A 24,450-nucleotide genomic window follows, 5' to 3' on the forward strand; every position below is an offset into this window, starting at 1 on the left:
CTTGTCCCATCCCTTGTTCCTTGGGAGCAGAGCCCAGCCCCTCCTGGCTCCATCCTCCTCTCAGGCACTTGTAGGGAGCCATCAGGTCCCCCCGAGCCTTCTCTTCTCCACACTGAACCCCCCAGCTCCCTCAGCCCTTCCCCATCCCGCCTGGGCTCCAGGCCGGGCTCTGGCCCCGCTCCAGCACCTCAAGGTCTCTCCGGCAGCGCGGGACGATGCCCACAAGGGAACAGGGCTCAGCAGGGCGGGCTCTGCACAGCCCGGGGGCCCCGCTGAGGAAGGAACCCGCGGCGGTGCCGCTGCCACGCTCGGTCCGGGGGAGCAGCCGGAGCAGTACCGCGGAGCGGCCCCGCCGCAACCCCCGGCCCAGCGCAGCTCCCGCGGCCCCGCTCGGTACCGGTGACCCCGCCCGCGGCGCGGGGGCTCTCACCAGAAGAAGGTGTTGGTGCCGTCGTCGAAGACCTCGGACTCGGTGCTGCGGCGGGGCCCGGGCCCGGGGCCGGGGCCGTTGTGCTGCGGGCTCGGCTCCTCCAGCGCGGCCTTACCGGGACCGGGGCCCGGGCCGGGCCCGCGCCGCTCCCCGCGCCTCATGGCGGCACCGGGGCGGGGCACGCTCCCGTGCGACCCGCGCATGCGCAGAGCGCTCCCGCGGGAGGGCGGGCTCAGGCGGGGCGTCCCTTGTTGCCGTGGCAACCGCCCCCTCCCCCCCCGGGATGCTCCGCCCCCGGGGCGCCGCCGGGTCCTATCGCCCGCCCGCTGCCAGCTCCCCCGGGGACGCTCAGCGCGTCCTGAGCGGGGGAACGACGGAGTGGTGCGTGATGGAGGGGAGCTCAAAGCTCCTCCAGCCCCAACCCCAACCCCTTCCACTGGAGCAGCTTGCTCCAAGCCCCTGTGTCCAACCTGGCCTTGAGCACTGCCAGGGATGGGGCAGCCACAGCTTCTCTGGGCACCCTGTGCCAGTGCCTCAGCACCCTCCCAGGGAAGAGCTTCTGCCTAAGAGCTCATCTCAGTCTCCCCTCGGGCAGGTTCAAGCCATTCCCCTTGGCCTGTCCCTCCATCCCTTGTCCCAAGCCCCTCTCCAGGTTTCCTGCAGCCCCTTCAGGCACTGGAGCTGCTCCCAGGTCGCCCCTTCTCTTGTCCAGGCTGCCCCAGCCCAGCTCTCTCAGCCTGGCTCCAGAGCAGAGCTGCTCCAGCCCTCGCAGCATCCCCATGGCCTCCTCTGGCCTTGCTCCAGCAGCTCCATCAATGCATGAACTCACCTCAGGACTTGCTCATCCCCCTCATGGCCGGCACTGCCCGAGACAGAGGCTCAAGAACTGCTCTGACCACACAAAACAGGGCGGGAGGAGGGAAGCAGTCCCAATGGGACTGAGATTCCTGGTGGATTCAGGTGTGCTGACAACCTAAGGTGTCCGTTCCACTGCCGCGAGCTCCCAACGTGGTCTTTGGTGAGCAACACCCGAGCTTGTGAAACCTGGAGACGCCGCTGTTGGAGGCGTCAGGAGTTTGCCAAGGAAGCACAAAATTCTGCCTTCTCTCACCAAGAAAGTAGGAAGAGGGGGGGAATGAACACAGAAAACCTTTCAGCTGTGAAAGGCAGAGTGGTGCCATGGGCACATAGACTCGCACTGAAGCAGCACTGCAGCAATATTCACCGGTAAATCCTGTATCTTCTGGCAAAAGCAACCAAAACCCACGCTATAAAGTAAATGGCTCCATCCTACACACACGTTCCTTGAATTATTCAGGGCTGAGCACTCTCCACAGGCTGTTGTGTGGCTTCCAGCTGCCCCAGACTCTGCTTTCCCACCAGCCCCATCCTGAGGCCGTGGTTTTCCCAGGCCCCGCTTCTTTCTGTGATGGATATCGACCGTTTGACCACTTTTTCCTTTGCAAAACTAACGTGAGAGTGCTTTGCTGCAAAGGTTTGTCCGTCCGGGGCTGGAGCTGCTTCTCCAGGTACATCCCAGGGCATTGTGCTGCTCCTGTGTCCCCCACCAATTCATGTAACAGCTCATCCCCTCCCTACCTGGAGCAGAGCTTACGTCCCCACTGTCAGTTTGAGCCCATCACCCCTACAGTCCCTGACGAAGGGCTCCCCTCCAGCATCCCTGGAGCCCCCTTCCTGCAGGAGCAGGCGGGGAAACGCGGGGAGGAACGAGGCACCGCTCCCGTGCCTGCACTTACCAGCCATGGCCACGCGGTGGCAGCAGCGCCCCGGGCAGGGCGCAGCGGTGCCGCGGCCGGAGCCGCCCCAAGCCGCTCGCTCATCGCCGCTGCTCCCCAAAGGGCTTTTCACCGTCTCCTGGGGAGCACTCCACCGGATCAGCCCTGGGGCCTGCCAGGGCGGCAAGCATTAGTCAGGCTTCAGACGCTGGTTCAGCATCACTGCCTTCCGCTCGAGGCTTTTCTTCCCTCTCCTTCACCCCGCAGTCAAGCCTTACGTTTTCTCTCTCCCAGCGTACTCAGCAGGTTTCCCAGGCACTTGTAGCTGCTTCTGACCAATGGCTTCCAAATGAGGGGGGAAACACAAAGTAGAAACGTTTCTCTTTATTTTCCCCACCACTTCGTACACTCGCTCACAAACTGAACTGCAAAGTCCTGTAGTGGCCAAGGGCATCCCCAGAGCTGGGCTCCCAGCCAGCTCCTGCCTTCACTGGGGCAACAGCACCCATGAACCTCTGCTCCAAACCAGTTCGTGACACAAAGGTGGTTCAGGGACACAGCCCCAACAATCGGAGCTGAGAAACATAGAATCACAGAACCATAGAATGGTTTGGGTTGGAAAGGACCTTAAGATCATCCAGTTCCAACCCCCTGCCATGGGCAGGGACACCTCACACTAAACCATGGCACCCAAGGCTCTGTCCAACCTGGCCTTGAACACTGCCAGGGATGGAGCATTCACAACCTCCCTGGGCAACCCATTCCAGTGCCTCAGCACCCTCACAGGAAAGAATTTCCTCCTTAGATCCAACCTAAACTTCCCCTGTTTCAGTTTTAACCCATTACCCCTTGTCCTGTCACCACAGTGACTTGCAGACTCCTTGATTACAGATAGGAAAACAACTTAGATGGAAAGCTGAGAGATCCTGATTGACAGCATCCTGGCAACAACACTTCCAGGAGTGCTGCTATAAAAGCACTGCAGTGCTACATAGAATACTACATAGAATATCATAGAATAGTCAAGGTTGGAAAGGACCTTAAAATCACCCACTTCCAACCCCTTGCCATGGGCAGGGACACCTCACACTAAACCATGGCACTCAAGGCTCTGTCCAACCTGGCCTTGAACACTGCCAGGGATGGAGCATTCACAACCTCCCTGGGCAACCCATTCCAGTGCCTCAGCACCCTCACAGGAAAGAATTTCCTCCTTAGATCCAATCTAAACTTCCCCTGTTTCAGTTTGAACCCGTTACCCTTGTCCTGTCACTGCAGTCCCTAATGAAGAGTCCCTCCCCAGCATCCCTATAGCCCCCCTTCAGATACTGGAAGCTGCTCTGAGGTCTCCCCGCAGCCTTCTCTTCTCCAGGCTGAACAGCCCCAACTTTAACATCTGGACCACCTCTCCTGAAGGGTCTTTCTGCTTTCACATCCTTCTGTGCACAGGGGAAGGCAACACCTGTTAAACTCTTCTCCTGCAAATGACAAAGTAAACCCCAAGATGCTGGGAACTGAAAAGAGCAAATGAATGTTTTATCACCATCCTAAACCTGGGATGTTGGCGTGCAGTGAGCTCTGGGCACCCAGAAGAGGAGCTCCTGTCAGAAAGCATCAGTCAGGAGGGATGCAGGTGGGCACCACCACAAAATCACATCCCTGCACCCAGCTGGGGTTACTGGGGCAGGGGCTGACACCAGCTCACCCGGTGCAGTCACCACGGCCCAAAGTGGTTGGGGTCTATGGGGCCAATGCGATGCCACAATGGATTAGGATGGGAACCCATCATGGGTGCAGCAGCAGAGCAGGGCGATACCTGCACTGATTCCGGCTGCTTACAAAGGGGTTGTGGTTGCAACGGATGCACCACAGCTCCACACTTCATGACTAAGCTGATTTTCCACCAGTAAAGTGGAAGGTACAACATCTCCCTCCCTGATCTGGGGTTTCCAAGCTCTGTCCTCAGCACCAGTGCCCCAAGAGCAGTGACTGCTGAGGCAGAGCATTGAGGGGGGGCTGCTTGGGAAGGAAAGCACCAAAAGAGGAACCCCATTGGTCTGATTGCTGCCCTAGTGCAAGGAGATCAATCTTGCCAAGGCAAAGCCAGATTCCTCCTAAACAGAGGGAAACACACTGTCTGCTCCAGGGTGGGCTCTGCTCCCAAGGAACAAGGGATGGGACAGGAGGAAACGGCCTCAAGCTGCACCAGGGCAGGTTTAGATGGAGCTGAGGAACAATTCCTGCCCCAGAGGGTGCTCAGGCATTGGAACAGGCTGCCCAGGGCAGGGCTGCAGGCACCGGCCCTGCAAGTGTTCACACCCCATGGAGGCCTCAGTGCCATGGGTTAGGGGTGGCCTTGGCACTGCTGAGGAACGGTTGGACTGGATGAGCTTGAAGGGCTTTTCCAATTGAGTTGATTCTACGACCTATGAAGCACCGTGAGAGATGCTGCAGGGTTCAATACCTGGACACAGCCTCCCTGCAGGCACAAACTCACCTTCCCCGCTGCCCCACAAAGCCCACGAGCTCTGGGGACCACTGCCCGGTGCCCACATTCACCCCTTGGCCCATGTGAGAGGTGCTGAGTCCCCCAGCCTGGCGCTGCAGAGCCGCAGGAGGAAGCAGCAGCGCGCGGGTGTCCCACGCCTCACCCCATCCTGCCTCACCCGGCAGCGCCCATGGGGCAAAGGTCTCTGCCGGGACACGGGGAAAGCAGGATGGATGCGGCCAGACTCCGCTCCATCCCTGGGCGCACAGGGGTAGGTGTGCACACAGGGCAGGCACACACCCGGGATAAAGGCAGTTTCCCCGTCCCGGCCGGCCCTGCAGGTCTCCTTTGGGATGCTCAAGGTCTGCCCGCTCCTTCCCCTGCTCCGTTTCCTTACCCACAGCACGACCCTGGCAAACAACTTCCTTTATTCCCGTTCTAAACTCACAGGTCTGGTTCAGACCTGGCCAAGGCACTTGGCAAAGCCACAGCGGTGCCGGCTCCACCGGGAACACCACTCGGGAAGCGCTGCCCTTCCCCATGGAGTCGCAGCCGGATTCCCTCCAGGACTGCCCGTATCTAAGAGGAACCCGCAGCAACAGCGAGTCCTGCCAGCCCCGGCTTACCACAGCACCTTTCCCTCACCCTGTGTAAACAGCCCTGCCCTGCTCCAGGCCACAGACGGCTCCACGTGGACCAAGCCTCTGCGCACAAAGCCCCCAGCGGCTGCCCCAGCATCCCAGCGCGACCGCCGTCAGGAAAGCAGAGGCTGCAGCAGGGGTCCTCCAGCACCTCCCACCTACCGGCAGTGACAGGGTGCGGAGCAGCAGCAGGGCTCTGGGGAGCGGAGCGGTCAGAGCACGCTTTGATGCTTCCCTCCCCAGCGGGAGCAGATTCCGGGTCTCAAGGGCCATAAAACGCTTCCAGATGTTCCGGTCATCAATGACACCAAACCCTGACGCCCCCCATAGAGCGGTTACCCGTGGGGACAAAGAGCACAGGACTTCCAGCACGGGCTTTGCCGGCCGCGGAGGTGCGGGGAAGGAACCCTCGCTCTCTGCTCAGCCCTTCCAGGAAGCCGCGTTTCCTCCGAGGTTCACACAAGGGTTCTGGGGCCACAAAAGGAAACCAAAGCGGTGCGGAGCAAACCGGGCACGGCCCAGGGCAGGAGGCAGGGAGCTGCACTCAGGTGGAAGAGCCTCGGCGCAGCGTCCTCCCTTACCTGGAGCCCAGGCTCTGCCCCTTGCCCCGTCAAACTCCCCCTGGCCCCATCCCATCGGCTCCCGAGGCGGGCGCTGCTCCCCCCATCCTCTCACCCCCCCGTTCCCCGTGGCCCGGCCGCCCCCAGGCTCCGCTTCGGCGCTGCTCGGGCTCGGGCAGCTCCGCTCCGCACCTCCTCCTCCTCCTCCTCCTCCTCCTCCTCCTCCTCCTCCTGCTCCCGCCCGGGGCCGGGCAGCGGCAGCCGCACGCGGAAGCCGAATCCCTGCGGGCTCCAGGGGAGAGCCGGGGCAGGGAGCGGCGGCTCCGCGGGACCCTGCGGCGCTCCCCGGGGCGAGGAGGGAGGCTCCGCTCGGCTCCGCTCCGTTCCGCTCGGCTCCGCTCGGCTCCGCTCGGCTCCGCTCCGTTCCGCTCGGCTCCGCCGGGCTCGGCTCGGCTCCGCCATGCAGGTAGGACGCGGGACCCGCTCCCGGGGGGGTTTGCAGCCCCCGGAGCCAGCCGCAGCCCGGGCACACGGGGCACAGCGAGCTCGGGCGCTGCCGCTTTCAGCCTTCGGAGCGCTCTGAGCCCTGCAGAGCCCCCGATCCCCTTCCCGGGGAGCGACCTCATCCCCCCCCCCCCCGTGACAGGGGCACGGGTGTGCGGGGCCGGCTCTGCCACCCCCGCTGCACGGGGACCAAGCGCCACACAGCAGCCGAGGTGCCGCGGGGTCACCCATGGCCCCACGTGTTGGCACCAGAGCACAGGGGTGCCAGAGGATGGTCTGGACCGAGACCGGGTCTTCAGCTCGTATAAAACCAGGAAGAGGCACTTAGAGCTGCGAGGTGACGGCCCCAGAGGCTTCAGGAGCACCTCAAAAGGGGAGAGGGGAGATGAGGCTTGTTTCTTTGGCTAGAAAAGACAAGGTGTGGGTTTCTCCCACCCAGAAAGGCAGGGAGACTCAAGGGTGCGTCTCGTGAATGCCCGCGTGTGTCAGTGACCTGCTCCATGAGACTGACAGGCTCCTTGGGAAACGATGAGGTAAAGCTGGAAGTGCTCTGAGCCATCACAGTGCGCATCCTGAGACAGGAGGGATTTGATCATCCCGGTGTGGGAGACGGGAACCACCCAAACCCTCCCTGGGCCCCGGTTAGGAAATAAAACAAGGACAGGAGATGCCACCCAGGTGCATCGCCTCAGTTACTCACTCAGGTGAGTGCATTCCAGCCCAGGAGTGCCTGCTCCCCTTTCCCTGGATCCGATAACCCCACACAGGGCAGGGGGTACCTGGTCTGTACCATAGGGACCAGGACCCCCTGACAGAGCAGCAGAGAAACCTGCTCCGGGGCAGGGAAACCCTCTTTAACACTGAAATCCCTGCTTCTCCTTGTGCCGGCTGCTTCTCCCGCACCTTTGCACAGCGCAATTCCAGCCCCAGGGCAGGAAAGAGGGAAAGGCCCCGTCCTCAGTGATAACAGGGATTAGAGTCCAGGCTTTATCCAGCAGCCCCAAGCAGGGTGGCCCTGCCTGCACATGGGACCGACCCGCCTGCCCTGCGCTGTGGAGTGAAGCCATCACCGGCAGGGTCCTGGTCCCTGGGATGGGAAGTGAATGGATGCGGGAGAATGAGGGACCCCGACCCCTGCTGCAGGATTCAGCTGCCTCCAAGCCACGTCCAGCCCCAGGGCAGGCCGGGCTCCTGCACAAGCAGCCACGGCTCAAAGCTGCCTTTGCCCTGTGATGGATCCAACCTGCTGCGATGCTGCTCTCCCATCACCAGGGTGTGCACATCCCACCCTGCACTGATGCAGGTTTAGCGGTTACCCCACAGAGCTGGGCACCGGGGTGGCCTGTGCTAAACAACCCACAGATTCCTGCCCAGTTCCAGCCCTGTGCACCAGGCACTAAATCCCATCACTGTGGGAGCACAGAGGGATGCCAGGTCCTGCTAACCTGACATCCTTAACACCTACACATGTGTACATGGGTGGCCCGAGCAGCATCCCAGTGCTGGGGAGGGACTCTTCGTTAGGGGTTGCAGTGACAGGACAAGGGGTAACGGGTTCAAACTGAAACAGGGGAAGTTTAGATTGGATCTAAGGAGGAAATTCTTTCCTGTGAGGGTGCTGAGGCACTGGGATGGGTTGCCCAGGGAGGTTGTGAATGCTCCATCCCTGGCAGTGTTTAAGGCCAGGTTGGACAGAGCCTTGGGTGCCATGGTTTAGTGTGAGGTGTCCCTGCCCATGGCAGGGGGGGTGGAACTGGATGATCTTAAGGTCCTTTCCAACCCAAACCGTTCCTTGATTCTATGATTCTTGGGGTTTGACTGGAAAATCAGAGTGCACCAAGTCCCTGATGGGATTAGAAATCAGGGATTGCTACTGCAGGCAGGTGGGGAAGCAGGGCAGGAGCTGGCTGCATCAGGTCAGGGACCAGCAGGTTATGACTGGGAGCGCTGATGGAGGAGGATGCTCTGGGGATGCTCTGCAGGCTCAGCCCCAGTGCCCTCAGGGAAGGTCCCGAGGCACAAGCAGGGGCTGGCAGCTCCATCAGGGATAAGGTTCCAATAGCCCAGCCTGGCTGCACAAAGCCCCGTGGCTGGATACATCCCATTGTGAGCCTACCTTGGCAATCCCATCCGCAGCTCCCCAGGAAAGGGATGCACTGGTCAGGATGCTTCAGCTCCGGAGCAGGGAACCGTGCTGTAGGTGGTGGAGCTGGGGGTCACCTGAAAGAGAAGCTGATACCAGCAGGTCCATGCACCCCATCTTGAGCTGCTGGGGTCAGCAGCAGCAGGGCAGAGGTGCCGAGGGGCATTAGAACACCTTAAAACCCTTGCTCCCAAAGGGTGGGTTCCCCTCCGCATCCGCAGCCCCAGGCAGGGAATCCCGTCAGGATGAGGCTGACAGGGACCAGCCGAGCAGCAATGGGATAGATCAGCACCAGCATCAGAGCCGCAGCAATGGGGCAGAGCCCAGTGAGGCTCCCATCTGCTGCACTGGGCCCAGAGAGCGGCTCTGAGCCAGGGACATGGAGCTGCTGCACCCACCACGGGTTTACCCCCCCGGGGAGACCAACCCAGGCCAAAGCCCAATTACCCCAACCCCCAAACCTGCTTAGGGCTTTGGCAGGGCAGAGGATGCGCTTTAACCCCCCACCGCCCCCATCCTGCCCCAAATCGGGTGCCTTCAGCAGTGAGGAGCTCTGGTTCCTGTTGAACAGCCCCTGCGGGAGAGCAGCCCCCTTCCCACCTCGTCTCCGCTGTCTCCTTGCGGCTCTGCTGCTCTGGGTGACGCCTGGTCCCAGATCCTCGTGTGTGGGCGCGCTTCATCTCTCCCCTCATCCCGGGCTCTGCTGCTCCCACGGCCCCGTTCCCCAGCGAACGCTCTGGAGCCAGATCTTACATCAGGGCAGGGTTGCACCAGAGCTTGCAGCCGGATGAACTCGTCTGCCAGGCCCCGGTTCAGGGCACGGTGTCCTCGGTGGCCGCACTGGTACTGATGGTAGCCCCTTCCCCTGGCAGCCCCGTGCCCTCGGGAGCAGCAGCGCATCTGTGCGGCCACAGCGGATCGCAAACCCGCTCCCAAAACGCTGGGTTTAAGGCAGGATCCATTGCCCCGTTCCCAGCACCATCCACGGAGCGTGTCCTTACCAAACCCACCGCAGTCACTGGGACCTGGAGCCTGACACACTCCTGCACGTCCCCTCTTGCCCAAGAGGGAGCTGTGGCTGCAGAACCAGGCAGGATGAGATCACACCAGGGGAGCCAGGCACCGAGGACAGGGACAAAGGGGTCTGAAGCTGATGTGCCCCAGCTCTGGGTGCCCACCGGCCCCGGGCCACCCAGGGGTGCTCAGTGCAGCATCCCTCAGCAGAGGGACAGGGAATCACAGCGGGCACTTTGCTCTGTGCCCCCCCCAGAGCCGCCCCACTGGGGTGCCTGAGCCTGGAGCAGGGAGGGGGAGCATCCGTGTTCACCCCTTTCTCTGGGGCCAGTAGCCCACAGGAGAGACCAAGCACCAGCAGCTCACCCTCCCCGCTGCCCCTTGGCCACAGGCAGAGGCATCCATGGCATTTCCCAAGGATTGGGAACATCATCACAACATAAAACTCCCTTTCCCACTCACCCCAGCAGTGCCCTGGCTGACAGGAGCACCCCAGTAAAGGACTGTGCAAGCCACTGCAGCAGGGACAGAGGGGCCAAGCGCTGACTCTCTTCAGGTACAAACACTGGGGCATTGGGTGAAACAAGGAGCGAAGTCCAGAGCAGAGGGAGGGTTTCTCCCCTGCGGTTCCCTGACATCCCCAGCGTGAGCAGACATGGGACGTGAGGAGGCTGCGCACTCATCCAGCATCCCAATAGAGCTGGATGTGGCTCAGGAACACCCCACACTGGAGACAGGAGCGTATGGAGAAGGCTCCAGACAAGCCTGCTCTCACCCTCTCCGTGGGCATGGGCAGGGAAGCAGCCGGGGGGCCTCCAGCTGACGCTGGGATGCAGCTTCAGCTGCACGGGCTCTCTTCTGATGCACCACAGCCTGGTCCCGATGCCCGCAGCAGGCTCTGCTCTGGGCATCCCGGTGTCACGCACGCATCCGCAGGGAGAGGTTTGCTCCGTGCCCGGCCACGGAGCCTGCTGAGACCTCCGGGGTTTTCTCTTGCCAGGATGAGATCCTGCTGACCCCCTGGAGGGATTTTCCTGTGGAAGATGTGGAATCTGCCCCCTCCCTGGTGAGTTCTGCTCCCTCCGCACCCAGAGAGCTCAGCACAGCCCAGAGGGGCAGCGCCAAGGCAGCAGCTGCCTCCGTTTCCCCATCAGAGGGGCCTCACACACAGTCATGATCCAGCCCCAAACCCCGGAGAGCCTGGAGCAGGGAGCGCTGTCCCCTTGCCATGCCATTGATTCCCTGCTGGTCTCTATGGGCAGGAGGAAGAGAAGTGGGATTTTGTCCTGGTGAGCGACATCCATGAAGTGGGCAGCGAGAGGGAGATCAAGAGGAAGAAGTTCCTGGATGAGCTGAGCAAGAAGGGGTTCACCATCAAGGTGAGGAACAGGCACTTGGCTCTGTCACAGTACCCAGGATCCAGGCCTGGCTTGGGATCCTGAATCCCAGGACATGGGAGAGACCTGAAACATTGAGCCCATCACTGCTGGGAAATGAACTGCTTGCCCAAGGGGGCCTTGCAGCTCTGCCCCATCCCTGCTCTGCCACATCCCTGCTCTGCCCCATTCTCTGCTCTGCCCCATCCCTGCTCTGCCCCATCCCTGCTCTGCCCCATCCCTGCTCTGCCCCATCCCCTGCTCTGCCCCATCCCTGCTCTGCCCCATCCCTGCTCTGCCCCATCCCTGCTCTGCCCCATTCCCTGCTCTGCCCCATTCCCTGCTCTGCCCCATTCCCTGCTCTGCCCCACCCCTGTTCTGCCCCATTCTCTGCTCTGCCCCATTCCCTCCTCTGCCCCATCCCTGCTCTGCCCCATCCCTGCTCTGCCCCATCCCTGCAGTTTCCCCCCATCCCTTCTCTCCCTGCCATTAGAAAATCGAGGACCAGAAGCTCTTCTATGGGGTCCGTGCCCCGAAGCTCCTCTTCCGGCAGTACCAGTGGCTCCTGAGGAACCCCGACAGCCGGCAGCAGAGCCCCGACGGCCACCACGATGTAGCGGTGACCACGAGGTGGGTGCTGAGCTGGACGCTCACCGCCAGCACCCTGTGCTTCCCTCTCCCCACGCCAGCATCCCCCTTGCAGCAGGGCCTGGCTTTCCGTGCTCCACAAAGCGCCCAACAGCCGGATTCCCATTGTTTCCCCGCTTCCTTCCCTGGATTTTGGTGCCCACCTTCTCCCTTCCCTCCCTGGTTCTCCAGGGCCCCACAACACACGCACTACAAGTAGTGCACACGTGCCCGTATCCCCAGAGCAGCCTTTATCCACGCTCTCTCCCTGCTCAGGATACGGATCGTGAACTTCATCCTGCAGAACACGGTGACGCCCGAGCTCGGTAAGGGAATGGGGCTGGAGGGATCTGCACAAGGCTCCTGCCCCATGGTGGGCACAGGCACCCTGGGGGCATGCAGAGGGGGGACAAAGCCGGGGCGCAGCTCAGACACAGAACTTGTGCTGCATCTGGAGGCTGGGACACCGGGAGTGCAGGACCCAGCTGCAGCCCCTACTCCCTCTCCCCAAGCCCATTGCTGCTCCTGGTGTCCCCAGAGGAGCTGGTCCCTCCCTGGCACCCCAGGATGAGCACTCAGGGCGCTGGCTCTGAGCATCCACCCCAGTCCAAGCAGGCTCTGAGCATCCACCCCAGTCCAAGCAGGCTCTGAGCATCCACCCCAGTCCAAGCAGGCTCTGAGCATCCACCCCAGTACAAGCAGGCTCTCGGGCGCTGGCTCTGAGCATCCATCCCAGTCCAAGCAGGCTCTGAGCATCCACCCCAGTACAAGCAGGCTCTGAGCATCCACCCCAGTACAAGCAGGCTCTGAGCATCCACCCCAGTACAAGCAGGCTCTGAGCATCCACCCCAGTACAAGCAGGCTCTGAGCATCCACCCCAGTACAAGCAGGCTCTGAGCATCCACCCCAGTAAAGCAGGCTCTGAGCATCCATCCCAGTACAAGCAGGCTCTGAGCATCCACCCCAGTCCAAGCAGGCTCTGAGCATCCACCCCAGTCCAAGCAGGCTCTGAGCATCCATCCCAGTACAAGCAGGCTCTGAGCATCCACCCCAGTACAAGCAGGCTCTGAGCATCCATCCCAGTACAAGCAGGCTTTGAGCATCCACCCCAGTACAAGCAGGCTCTGAGCATCCACCCCAGTCCAAGCAGGCTCTGAGCATCCACCCCAGTCCAAGCAGGCTCTGAGCATCCACCCCAGTCCAAGCAGGCTCTGAGCATCCATCCCAGTACAAGCAGGCTTTGAGCATCCACCCCAGTCCAAGCAGGCTCTGAGCATCCATCCCAGTACAAGCAGGCTCTGAGCATTCACCCCAGTACAAGCAGGCTTTGAGCATCCACCCCAGTCCAAGCAGGCTCTGAGCATCCACCTCAGTACAAGCAGGCTCTGAGCATCCATCCCAGTACAAGCAGGCTCTGAGCATCCACCCAGTACAAGCAGGCTTTGAGCATCCATCCCAGTACAAGCAGGCTTTGAGCATCCACCCCAGTACAAGCAGGCTCTGAGCATCCATCCCAGTACAAGCAGGCTTTGAGCATCCACCCCAGTACAAGCAGGCTTTGAGCATCCACCCCAGTCCAAGCAGGCTCTGAGCATCCACCCCAGTACAAGCAGGCTCTGAGCATCCATCCCAGTACAAGCAGGCTCTGAGCATCCACCCAGTACAAGCAGGCTCTGAGCATCCACCCCTAGTCCAAGCAGGCTCTCGGGGCGCTGGCTCTGAGCATCCACCCCAGTCCAAGCAGGCTCTCGGGGCGCTGGCTCTCTGGCTCTGAGCCCTCCTGGCTCGCTCCCAGCCCAGCGCCGCCCGTGGCGCAGCAGCACACCCGCAGGGATTAGCGCTGATCCCGCTGATCCCAGCCTCCCCCAGGCTTCCGTCTGCTGCCCTCCGAGGCGCGGGGTGCTCCTGCCTGGCAGGGCAGAGCAGAGCCCCACTGACCCCCCCTCTGCCTCCAGAGAAGCTGCAGGACCTGATCAAGAAGAAGGTTTTTGAGGCCGCGTTTCCCCTGCACGAGGTGAGGCCGAGCACACGGCGATGGGGCACGGGCACGGGAGGTGCAGGAGCAAGAACCGGGGAGCCGTTGGGTCATGTGGATGAGGGCACAGCAGAGCTCCCAGCGGCAGCCTGGGCATCACAGAGCCATGAATCAGCCAGGCTGGAAAAGCCCTTCCAGCTCATCCAGCCCAACCATTACCCAGCCCTGCCAAGGCCACCACTGCCCCATGGCACCGAGGCCTCGTCTCCACGCTGTGTGAGCACCTGCAGAGCCGGTGCCTGCAGCCCTGCCCTGGGCAGCCTGTTCCAATGCCTGAGCACCCTCTGGGGCAGGAATTGTTCCTCAGCTCCATGTGAACCTGCCCTGGTGCAGCTTGAGGCCATTTCGTCCCATCCCTTGCCCGGGTATCGAGGCTCTCCGGATGTTCCTGTGTCCGACCGAGTTCTCTGCTCCGCAGAAAGGAGAGCTGAGCGAATTCCTGAAGGAGAAATGGGCTCGCTGGAGAGTTATCTTCTGCCGCCAGCCCATCGAGAAGATCAGGTAACGCAGCACGAGAGGCCCAGGACGTCCCTCAGCGAAGGTCCCACCTGAAACCCGGGAGCTTTATGCCCTTTATGCTCCTGTTTCCATCATTACCTTGAGCCTGGCTCCCCCCTCAAGCACTGGGCTCCCTCTGAAGCCTGAGAGCTCTTTGCCAGGGGCCCTCGCTATGGCACCAGCTCCATTTGCTCATCCTGCAGCATCCAAGAGCCCCGCAGACACAAGGGTTTAATGGGCCCCTGGGTTTCCAACCGCAATCAAAGGGAAGGTGAGGCGGGAGCAGAGCATCAGAGGCTGAGCCTGGGGCCACGTTAGCACTGCGGGAAGAGCACGGCGCTTGGCTCAAGGGGGAGGAAGGAGCAGCCGTGCTCGGGAAGGAGGGCAGAGGCACACGCACATCCCTGCGGTGTCAGGGGGCTGGGCAAGGCAGGGGAAGGGCTCAGCACCGCCCCTGAGCGCTGCTGGGCAGTGAATTCCCTGGACCAGAGGAGGGCAGGCCGAGCCATCGGTAGTTGCCATCCTCACCCATCCCAACCCGCACCGGAGCTAAGGGGATGCTGCCTCCAGGAGGCAGGGAAAGCATCGCAGGGGGGACTGAGCCACCACAGCCCGCACCCCCCGCAAGCCTGGCATACCCAGAACTGTTCTGCAGGCACCGGTTGCAGCTTGGGCCCTCACCATCCCCACCTCCCTGACCTGGCGCACACCGGTCCCACAGGCTCTCCCCTTCCCTCCTTCATGGAAAGGCAGGAGCAGCACCCATGGACCATACCCCCTTCCTATCAGTGACAGCAGCTCCCCTGTGCACATTAACGGGGGGGGAAGAAAGCAAAAGGGAAAGAAAAGGCCACCAGGAGACCCCCAGCTCTTTTTCTTGCTGAAATCGCCTGGGAATGCTGCATAGAACCATAGAATAGTTACGATTGGAAAGGACCTTAAGAGCATTCAGTTCCAATCCCCCTGCATCCTGAAGCTCCTCTCCAGCCAGGCTGACTCTCCCCATCCCAAGCCCCAGGCACAGGCATCACCACACCTGGACCCTCACCCTTGGGGCTGTGAGCATCCCGTGGGGCCGTGAGCATCCCCTGGGGCCCAGCATCCCATGGGGCCATGAGCACCCCACGGGGCATCCCATGGGGCTGTGAGCATCCCACGGGGCCGTGAGCATCCCCTGGGGCTTTGAGCATCCCGTGGAGGACCCCACGGGGCCGTGAGCATCCCGCGGTGCCCGCTGTCCCCCCCAGGTGGTACTTCGGGGAGAAGGCAGCGCTGTACTTCGCCTGGCTGGGCTGGTACACGTTCCTGCTGGGCATCGCCGCCGCCGCCGGGCTCCTGGTGTTCGTGGCGGGGATCACGGTGTTCAACTCCAGCCAGGTGAGGTAAGGCCTCGGGAACGCCGGGCGCACCCCGCGGGGCTCGGGGCCGGGCCGCCCCCTTTGCTCCCCTCTGCCCCTTCCTCTCCTTGCAGCAAGGAGATCTGCGAGGCCACGGGCACCATCATGTGCCCGCTCTGCGACCAGCAGTGCCCCTTCTGGCGCCTCTCCGACACCTGCACCTATGCCAGGGTACGCAGCCCCTTCCTTCCCGAGGCAGGCTGCCCCTTCCCTTCCATTTCTCCTTTCCCTTTTTCCTTTCCTTTCCCCTCCTTTCCCTTCTCTTTCCCCTTTCCCTCCCCGAGGCAGGCTCATGGCACAGGATGGGAAACGCTCCCAGCTCGTGCTGCCCCAAACCACCGGGAACTAAACCCACCCCAAAAAAACAACTACAGCACACAGGAAAACCCCACTGGGCCCTGTACTGAGGAGGAGGAGCACGGAGATCACGGTCTCCATCGCCAACAAAGTCCCACCGTCCACCCCCTTCCTGCAGGTCACCCTCCTGCAGCATCTCTGCCTGCCTCGAGGGGATCGGGGTGCCGAGAGCCCCTCCCAGCTCCGAGGTGCCCCTGCAGCCATCACCATGTTCCTCGTCCCCCCCAGGTCACCCACATGATCGACAACGAGGGGACAGTCCTGTTTGCCATGTTCATGGCCATCTGGGGTAGGTGCCTGCGGCTTGGTGCCAAGCGCGCACAGCAGGAAAGAAGGGGCAGCCTCATGTCGCTTGGTGGGGGGAATAGGGGACTCCAATGCAGCTTCACCACGCAGCAGCTTTCACATCCACCTCCAGGGCCGGGCCCTCCCCGGCAAGGCAAAGGCAAGGCAAAGGCAAGGCAAAGGCAAGGCAAAGGCAAGGCCAAGGCCAAGGCCAAGGCAAAGGCAAAGGCAAAGGCAAGGCAAAGAATCACCCCTTCAGCACCCCCTACCTCAAAACTCTGCCCCCTTCATTCACCACAGCCCCCTCATGGCTTTTATAAGGCTCTGTGAGTGGGTGTTATGGGGCAGCTGCCCGGGATGGGGGGCAGCTGCAGGGAGGAGGGGCCAGCAGACCCTCATCAGCCTCCCCAGGCTGCTCCATTGCCTCTCAGCTGCGCTGGAACGAGCCCAGCAGATCCCTGTGCTCTGAGCTGACGTGGTCCCATCACCCCATAGAACCAGAGAGCGGTTGAGGCTGGAAGGGACCCTAGAGATCATCCATGACCCTACCGGCTACCCATCTCGTTTGCCTTACCACGGCAGTTACAAGCAGCACTGCAGGTGTAGGCATTGGCTCTCCACCTGCACAGCCATGGTCTGAGCACCGTGGATGGGGTCTGTGCGCTGCTGTGGGGCGGTTGACACAGGGATGAGCTCCGGGAGGTTACTCCACAGGACAAGGGGGAGGAAAGGGGCTTACAGAGGCGCAGCTCGGGATGTGAAGCCTGAACACCATCGGCCTGTTCCACTCGAGGGGTATTGTCCACTAACTCAGACGTGTGTGCTTGGCACCATGCAAAGCGCTCACCGGGTTCATGCCCCGTGCTGCAGACACTGGGGCTGGTGACATCTCGCCCACCTCCATCCCCATCCCCACACGGTGCCGCGTGTCCAGGTCCCGTTGGGGGGTAACACGATGCCCACCCCGCAGAGGGGTGACTCCAGAGCCACCCCAGTGTCACCGCGCTCCCTCCTTGCCCCACAGCCACCGTGTTCCTGGAGCTGTGGAAGAGGCAGAGAGCCAGAGTGGTCACCGACTGGGACCTGTACCGCTGGGATGAGGAGGAGGTGAGGATGCGTCTCCCCTGCTTCCAGCAGGAGCTATGGCAGCTATGCTTCAGCTGGAGCCATGGAAAAGCCCCGTCACAGGGACCCCTTTGCCCAGCTCCATTCTCTGTAGATGGAACAGCTAACGGAGGCACAAACAGCAAAGCCCACATCTGGCAGCCCTGGAAGAGACAGAGCCCTGCAGAGGGCTGAGCACACAGCAGCCACCTCACCCGCACAAGGGCTTGAACTCATCCAGCTCTGGCCTCACTGCCTGGGCTGGGCATCCACTGCCCACCCCTGTCCTCTGGTGCTGCTCATCCCGCAGCCACCCCTGGACATCCCAGCACCCGGGCTCTGCTCTGCTGGCTCCATCCCCATGCTCTGTCCTGGCTTTGTGTTGCAGGAGGAGCTGGCCCTGGAGCTGATCAATAACCTGCAGCACGAGCCCCGGCAGTACCAGCACTCCTACTTCCGCAGCACCATCATCCTCCTCCTGGTTCTGGTGATGGTACGTGCCGGGGACACAGGAAGACCTGGCTTTAGGGCACGTGGGCTTTCCCCCTTCCCTCCCCACTCTGCTGCAAGAGCAGCACCTCACAGTGTCCTGTGGAGGGCCCTGGCACAGGGTGCCCAGAGAAGCTGTGGCTGCCCCATCCCTGGCAGTGCTCAAGGCCAGGTTGGACACAGGGGCTTGGAGCAAGCTGCTCCAGTGGAAGGGGTCCCTGGAGCTGGAGGAGCTTTAAGGTCTCTTCCAACCCAAACCATTCCATGATATAGGAACAATTTGAGGCCATGCCCAGATGAGCTCTGTGAAGGGGGAAACTAGGGTTGAAGGGCTGGTGGTGCTCAGGGGGCTGGTGATGCTCAGGGGCTGATGGAGCTCAGGCACTGGTGATGCTCAGGCATTGGTGGTGCTCAGGGGGCTGATGGAGCTCAGGGGGCTGATGGAGCTCAGGCCCTGGTGGTGCTCAGGGGGCTGGTGGAGCTCAGGGGGCTGATGGAACTGAGGGGGCTGATGGAGCTCAGGTCCTGATGGAGCTGAGGGGGCTGATGGAGCTCAGGTCCTGATGGAGCTGAGGGGGCTGATGGAGCTCAGGTCCTGATGGAGCTGAGGGGGCTGATGGAGCTCAGGTCCTGATGGAGCTGAGGGGGCTGATGGAGCTCAGGTCCTGATGGAGCTCAGGCACTGGTGATGCTCAGGCATTGGTGGTGCTCGGGGGGCTGGTGGAGCTCAGGTCCTGATGGAGCTGAGAGGGCTGGTAGAGCTCAGGGGGCTGATGGAGCTCAGGTCCTGATGGAGCTGAGGGGGCTGGTAGAGCTCAGGTCCTGATGGAGCTCAGGTCCTGATGGAGCCCAGGCCCCGGTGGAGCTCAGGCCCCGGTGGAGCTCGCTGGGCTGGGACACATTCTGCCTGCACAGATCGCGGTGCTGGTCGGCATCGCGCACGCCCTCGTCATCTACCGGGTGGTGGCAACAGCGCTGTTCACGCAGAGCAGCTCCGAGCTCCTGCGCGAGCAGGCCGACACGGTGGCCGTGATGACGGGGGCCGTGCTGCACTACATCACCATCGTGGTCATGAGCAAGGTGCGGAGCGCGGCGCGGGCAGGGCGCTGCTCCTGGCTCTTCCGCCACCGACCCGCTCGTGTCCCGCAGGTCAACAGGCGCGTGGCCCTCTTCCTCTGCGACCTGGGTAAGGCTCCACACGGCGTCCCTTGGGCCCGCGTGCAGCCACGCTCCTGCCCGCTTCCCTTCCTCCATCCCAAAGCACCCGCTGGGCACCCACGCGCGGCCAGCAGCCCCATGCGCTGCAGGCGGCTGTCCCACGGCCACATCGTGCTTTGGGGGCAGTCGCCCTATAGGGCCGAGAGCCAGCGGGAGCAGGAAGCCGCCGCTGCTGCAGGAGCGCTCCGTGTGCTGCCCTCCCTGCTGCAGGGCCCCTTCTCCCCCCGATGGAGCCGGGCTCAGCTCCACCGCAGGGCTCGGCTGAAGGGTGGGGAAGGCTCCACAAGGGGCAGGGACTCTCCCGACCCTCAAAGAGCCGCTGTGGCACCCAAGGGGCAGCCAGGACAAGGGCCCCCCACGCCGTGACCAAGTCCCTGCGCTCTGCTCCCTCACGCAGAGAAGCCCCGGACCTTCTCCCAGCGCGAGAACACCTTCACCGTGAAGATCTTCACCTTCCAGTTCTTCACCAACTTCTCCTCGCTCATCTACATCGCCTTCTTCCTGGGGCGGTGAGCGGGGCCTGGGACCCCATGGGGGACCTCAGAAGGGCCGGAGTGGGCATGGGGACGCGGGAAGCCCCTCATGTCTCTATCGGAGCCCGGGGGCGATGTCCCCATCATCGGTGCTGGGGCTCAGCAGACGTTGCTGTTCCTTCCCTGCCCAGGATCAACGGGCACCCAGGGAACTACGTGCGCATCGCCGGCAAGTGGAGGCTGGAGGAGGTGATGCTCTGGCCCTCACCGCAGCTCCCGCCCTCCCTGCCCCACTGCCCAGCGGGGCAATGGGGAGCTCAGCTCCTGCCCTGGCCGCAGCCCGCGGACACAGCCCCTCTCCTCTCCCCCTCGCAGTGCCACCCCAGCGGCTGCATCACCGACCTCTTCATCCAGATGGCCATCATCATGCTGCTCAAGCAGACCATCAGCAACGTGATGGAGTACCTCAACCCGTGAGCCCTCCTCCTGCTGCTGGTCCCTGGGAAGGGGCTCCCTCCTTCCCCGCGCAGCCCCGCTGAGCTGCAGGCAGCACAAAGCTCTCCCTCCCTCGCAGCTGGATACGCCACCAGCTACGCAGGAAGCGGCTGCGGCGCCCCAAGAAGAGGAGGATGATGTTAGGGGAGGAAGAGGAGGCCGAGGACCCCTGCAAGAGGCAGTGGCTGAGCAATTACGAGCTCAACGAGGTCAACATCTTCAGCCTGTTTGATGAGTTCCTGGAGATGGGTACGTGGAGCAGGGGGTCAAGGAGGAGGGATGCGGGTGCAGAACCACGTCTCCCCCTTGCCTGGAGAGAGCCTGATGAGGAGCCCCAGCGTAGACAAGGAGAGCTCTGAGACGAGCTCCATCAGCCCTGGCTCACCAAGATCATCCTCAAACAAGAGAGCAGGCAATGGCCTGGCCTTGGGCCCCTGCTCTCCTCCTGCAGTGCCAAGGGAGTGGCTGGGAGCCCAAGCTCAACCTGTGTTCTGTGGGACCCCCCCAGATCCCCCTCTCCAACAGCCCTGTGGGAGGTGGGGGTCCCCAGGACATGTCTATATCCCCCTTTCACCCCTGCAAAGCCCCCCTGGCACAAGGCAGGACAAACCCTATGGGATGTCTATGGTGTGGTGGCTGCACACCGGCACCCCGTTGCCCCTCGCAGTGATCCAGTACAGCTTCACCACCATCTTTGTGGCCGCCTTTCCCCTCGCCCCGCTGCTGGCCTTCTGCAACAACCTCTTTGAGATCCACCTGGATGCCATCAAGATGATGCGGCTGCACCGGCGCATGGTGCCCAGGAAGGCCAACGACATCGGTGAGGCAGGGCACAAGGAGCCCCCTCCTTCCTGCACCACTGCTGGTGCCAATGGTGCCAGTGGGAAGCCTTTTCCCCAGTGTGAGGCCCCTGAGCATCCCCTGGCCAGGGGCTGGCATCACTCAGAACCACAGAATCCCAGCCTGGTTTGGGTTGGAAGGGACCTTAAAGCTCCTCCAGCTCCAACCCCTGTCATGGGCAGGGACCCCTTCCACTGGAGCAGCTTGCTCCAAGCCCCTGTGTCCAACCTGGCCTTGAGCACTGCCAGGGATGGGGCAGCCACAGCTTCTCTGGGCACCCTGTGCCAGCGCCTCAGCACCCTCCCAGGGAAGAGCTTCTGCCTTATCTCCAACCTGAGCTTCCCCTGCTCCAGTCTGACCCCATCACCCCTTGTCCTGTCCCTACAGACCCTGAACAGTGGCTGTGAGCTGCCCCAGGGCCTCACTGACCGCTCCTCTCCCGCAGGAATCTGGCTGCTGGTCCTGGAGGCCATCGGCATCCTGGCTGTCATCGGGAATGGGCTGGTGATCGCCATCACCTCCGACTTCATCCCCGTGCTGGTCTACAAGTACACGTACAGCCCCTGCGTGACTGGGAACAGCACTGGCGTGGAGTGAGTGCTGCCCGTCAGCCCTGCCTGCAGCAGCCCTGCCCGCTGCAGCCCTCTTTGCAGCGCCCCTGCCTCCCTCAGTGCCACCAACACAGGGGTAGGAAGCAGTTGAGCCTTTCCCCACACCAGGATGCGGGGAAAGGGAGCAGGGGAGGGTTTCCCTGGTGGCACCTTCTTCAGCATCCCAGCCAGCTCACAGCACCCCTCTGGTGGGTAAACTGGAAAGAGCACCACGTAAGGACTGGGTGCCTGCATGCGCCCTCTCCAACCCTCTCCTCTGTCCTCCGAGCCCTTACTCACCGGCCAAGTCCATCAAACTGGACAGAAGCCCCAGGAACTTCCCCAGGCTTTGTGAAAGCGGGCAGCCAGGGGCGGGGGGGGAGCCCCAGATGGGTGCTGGCTCCCCCAGAACGGGAGGCTACAACCGGTGCTCAACCACAGTACCAGCCACCCGAGAACCCCCACGCCAGGGGACCCACAGAAAGGAGAGCTGCAGCCCGACAGGCTCTGCAGCAACCAGAGACTCCGGTGTGCTGGAGCAGACACGGGAGCTGCGGGCTGGGGGTCACCACAGCCCCTGGTGCAGCCACGGACCCGCAGCCACCGTGTCCCCCCGCAGCTGCTCCGCCGGTTACATCAACCACAGCCTGTCCACCTTCCGCGTCCAGGACTTCGAGTTCCACTCGAAGCTGCCCCAGCTGCCAGCAGGCTCTGTCACCAACATCACAGAGTGCAGGTAAGAGCAGCCCGCGGCCGCGGCCGTGGCCCAGCGGCATTGCCCAGCCCCTCGCTGGGACACCCGGCCTGGAGCCGGGGAGCAGGTGGTGGTGGGGAGGGCTGGGAGCCAGCCCCCCTCGGGTCCGTGGGGGAGCCGAGGCAGGGAGCAGGGCACAGGGGACCCCGTGCCAGCACCCGCGGGGCTGCGCTGCAGGTACCGGGACTACAGGAACGCCGAGGACTACGGCTACACGGTGCAGTTCTGGCACATCTTCGCCGCCCGGCTCGCCTTCCTCATCCTCTTCGAGGTGAGCACCCGGCGGGGAGGCTGGGGTGAAGGGGGAGGATGCTGACAGGGGAAGGGGGGGCCCGGGGAGCTCCTCACTGCCCCTTGCTCTGCGCAGCACGTGGCTCTGTGCGTGAAGCTCATTGCAGCCTGGTTCATCCCCGACGTGCCCCTGTCAGTCAAGAACACGTTCCTGGGCAGGAAGCACAGCGACCTCCGTAAGGAGCTCAGGTGGGTGATGCCCACGCTCCACACAGGGCCCAGCCTCCAGCAGGACCAGGTCCATGCGCTCCAGAGCCCCACAGCAGGGGGTCACTCACCATCAGAGGCACGGTGGGGCCGCTCCTGGCCCTGCGGCAGCTCCAGCACCCTTCTCAGGGTGGCTTTCCCCCCAGCTCCCAGCCCAGCCTCTGCTACAGCAGAACAGGCTCTTCTTAAGATGAGGTGCATTACTCATAGCTGAGAATCCGTCTCCCTCCGTGCCCGTGGCTTCACTCACTAGCTCAGTCGCCTGGTTTTAGGCACTCAAGGCCAGTGAAATGAGTCCCATGGCAAGTGTTCACCATTTAGTGCTCACCAGAGGAAGGGGCTGCTTCATTTGGGCTTTTCCTTTAGGAAAAGGAAAGCTCCGAGTTAAGACACAATTTTGCCCAAATTTTCCATTTGCACTTTAAAAAACCCCACGTGAAGTCTTTCAGCTGAAACAGAACTGATGCAGCCGAGAGCCACAGCCTGGGCTGCCCCGGTGCTGCTGCCCCCACGGGCTGAGCCCTGCTCATGGTCACCAGGTCCCTGCTACCACCACAAAGGCCTGGCACAAGCAGAGCTGTGTTCGGGGAGCACCACGCTGCCACTGTTCAGCCTTCAGTCCCTGGCTCGCCCGCTGCAGGGATTTCCCACAAGCAGGGCTTCTCTCTGCACTGTGTCACTCCTTTGGCAAACAGCCTGTTCCACAATCCCCATTGCTTCCCAGTCACTCGGTTCCCTTCCACCACAACTCTCTCCTTTCCCCCCAGCATGATGGAGTACTCCACCGAGGTGTAGCCTCTGCTCCCCGAGGAGCAGCACGGATTGAGGCCGTGCCGTGGGTGCAGAGGAACCACTGCAGCAGCACAATGGGCCACGTGTCCCGGCGGTGACCGGGCTTGGACGTGAGCTGGGAAGGGACAATGCGATGGTGGCTGAGCAGGAGCGGGAGGATTTCTGCCTCCACGAGCAGGAAGGCAGTCGTGGCAGAGCCAGGGAGCTGGCTGAGAAGCTGGGAGCATCCATGGGGCAGCATCCAGCGGCTGCAAGCGAGTGCTGTTGGGCTTCCTCATTGACACCGCCTCAGTGTGCGGCACAGGAAGGGCATTTACCTCGCTCCAGGTTCCCTCTGCAGCTCTTCTTTTGCACTTTGGACCCTGTTTTCTCTGCCTCCAGTGACCTCTGGCTCTTGCACCACCGAGACACTCGAGTCCTTCCTCCTTCACCATGGCCAGCACCATCCTCCTCTCAACACGGCCACCATGAGGCTGCAGCTCCAACCCCCTGCTTTCCTGGCTGCTGGAAAACCAGAGCTGTTCCCCTGACTGAGCTTTGCTCCGGGCTCAGCTGAGTCCCTGTGCCTGCCCCAAGCATCCCACAGCTGTTCCTGGCTCAACTACCACGACCAAAGCAGGAAATAAAGCTATCACCCCTGTGGAGACAGCAGCCAGGGCTTCGGCTGTGCTCACACTGGGGTCATCCCAGCCCCTCCTTTGCCACCCACAGAAACCACCCCCAAAACTGCTTCTGTCTTAAATGTGGATAATCAAAACATGCCGGAGCTGAGGCTCCCCAGGGCCACCCACAGCTGTGGGTGACTCCATAGTGTGGGTGCTGCCTGGTGAGAGGCTGAAGAGAAGTTGGTGCTGTGGCCACGCACAGTGGGAAACCGCTTGTTAAATGTGCTGGGGTGACAGAAACACTGAGCTGCACAGGCAGGGCTTTGGAGGGCTCTCCTGCTCCAAACCACGACCTGCCAGCCTGAACCCAACACTCCTCCACCTCCTCCCTGTCTGCAGCCCATCTCACAGGGGTTAGAGCCAGGCTGGACCCGTGGCACAGCAGCACTGCAGCCCATCTCACAGGGGTTAGAGCCAGCCTGGACCCGTGGCACAGCAGCA

General features: G+C 62.4%; 2 protein-coding genes across 2 annotated transcripts in view; one reads left to right on the top strand and one right to left on the bottom strand.

Annotated features, from left to right (window-relative positions):
- PTDSS2 (phosphatidylserine synthase 2) overlaps positions 1–599 on the bottom strand; it is a 38,914-nt gene extending 38,315 nt beyond the window's left edge. Inside the window, exon 1 of the mRNA XM_061450984.1 lies at positions 431–599. Coding sequence (XP_061306968.1) covers positions 431–591 — 161 coding nt within the window. The 5' untranslated portion in view covers positions 592–599. The remainder of the gene's footprint in view (positions 1–430) is intronic.
- A 114-nt stretch (positions 600–713) lies between these two features.
- On the top strand, positions 714–23,387 carry ANO9 (anoctamin 9). The gene is made up of 27 exons (XM_061450885.1): positions 714–811; positions 5,539–5,687; positions 6,151–6,696; positions 9,158–9,345; positions 10,409–10,582; positions 10,779–10,895; positions 11,386–11,522; positions 11,796–11,845; positions 13,475–13,533; positions 13,973–14,055; positions 15,300–15,434; positions 15,524–15,620; positions 16,035–16,095; positions 17,116–17,198; positions 17,584–17,688; positions 18,600–18,764; positions 18,834–18,870; positions 19,300–19,411; positions 19,567–19,624; positions 19,751–19,848; positions 19,950–20,119; positions 20,538–20,690; positions 21,156–21,303; positions 21,920–22,036; positions 22,232–22,325; positions 22,422–22,534; positions 23,320–23,387. Exons 1-27 carry the CDS (start codon positions 714–716, stop codon positions 23,345–23,347), a joined length of 3,375 nt encoding a protein of 1,124 aa, XP_061306869.1. The 3' UTR covers positions 23,348–23,387.
- Positions 23,388–24,450: the final 1,063 nt, after the last annotated feature.

The sequence above is a fragment of the Pezoporus flaviventris genome, unplaced genomic scaffold, assembly GCF_033815535.1.
Source record: "Pezoporus flaviventris isolate CSIRO_AGI_PZ_B2104156 unplaced genomic scaffold, CSIRO_AGI_Pfla_v1 ptg000012l, whole genome shotgun sequence".
In the NCBI taxonomy this organism is placed as follows: Eukaryota; Metazoa; Chordata; class Aves; order Psittaciformes; family Psittacidae; genus Pezoporus; species Pezoporus flaviventris.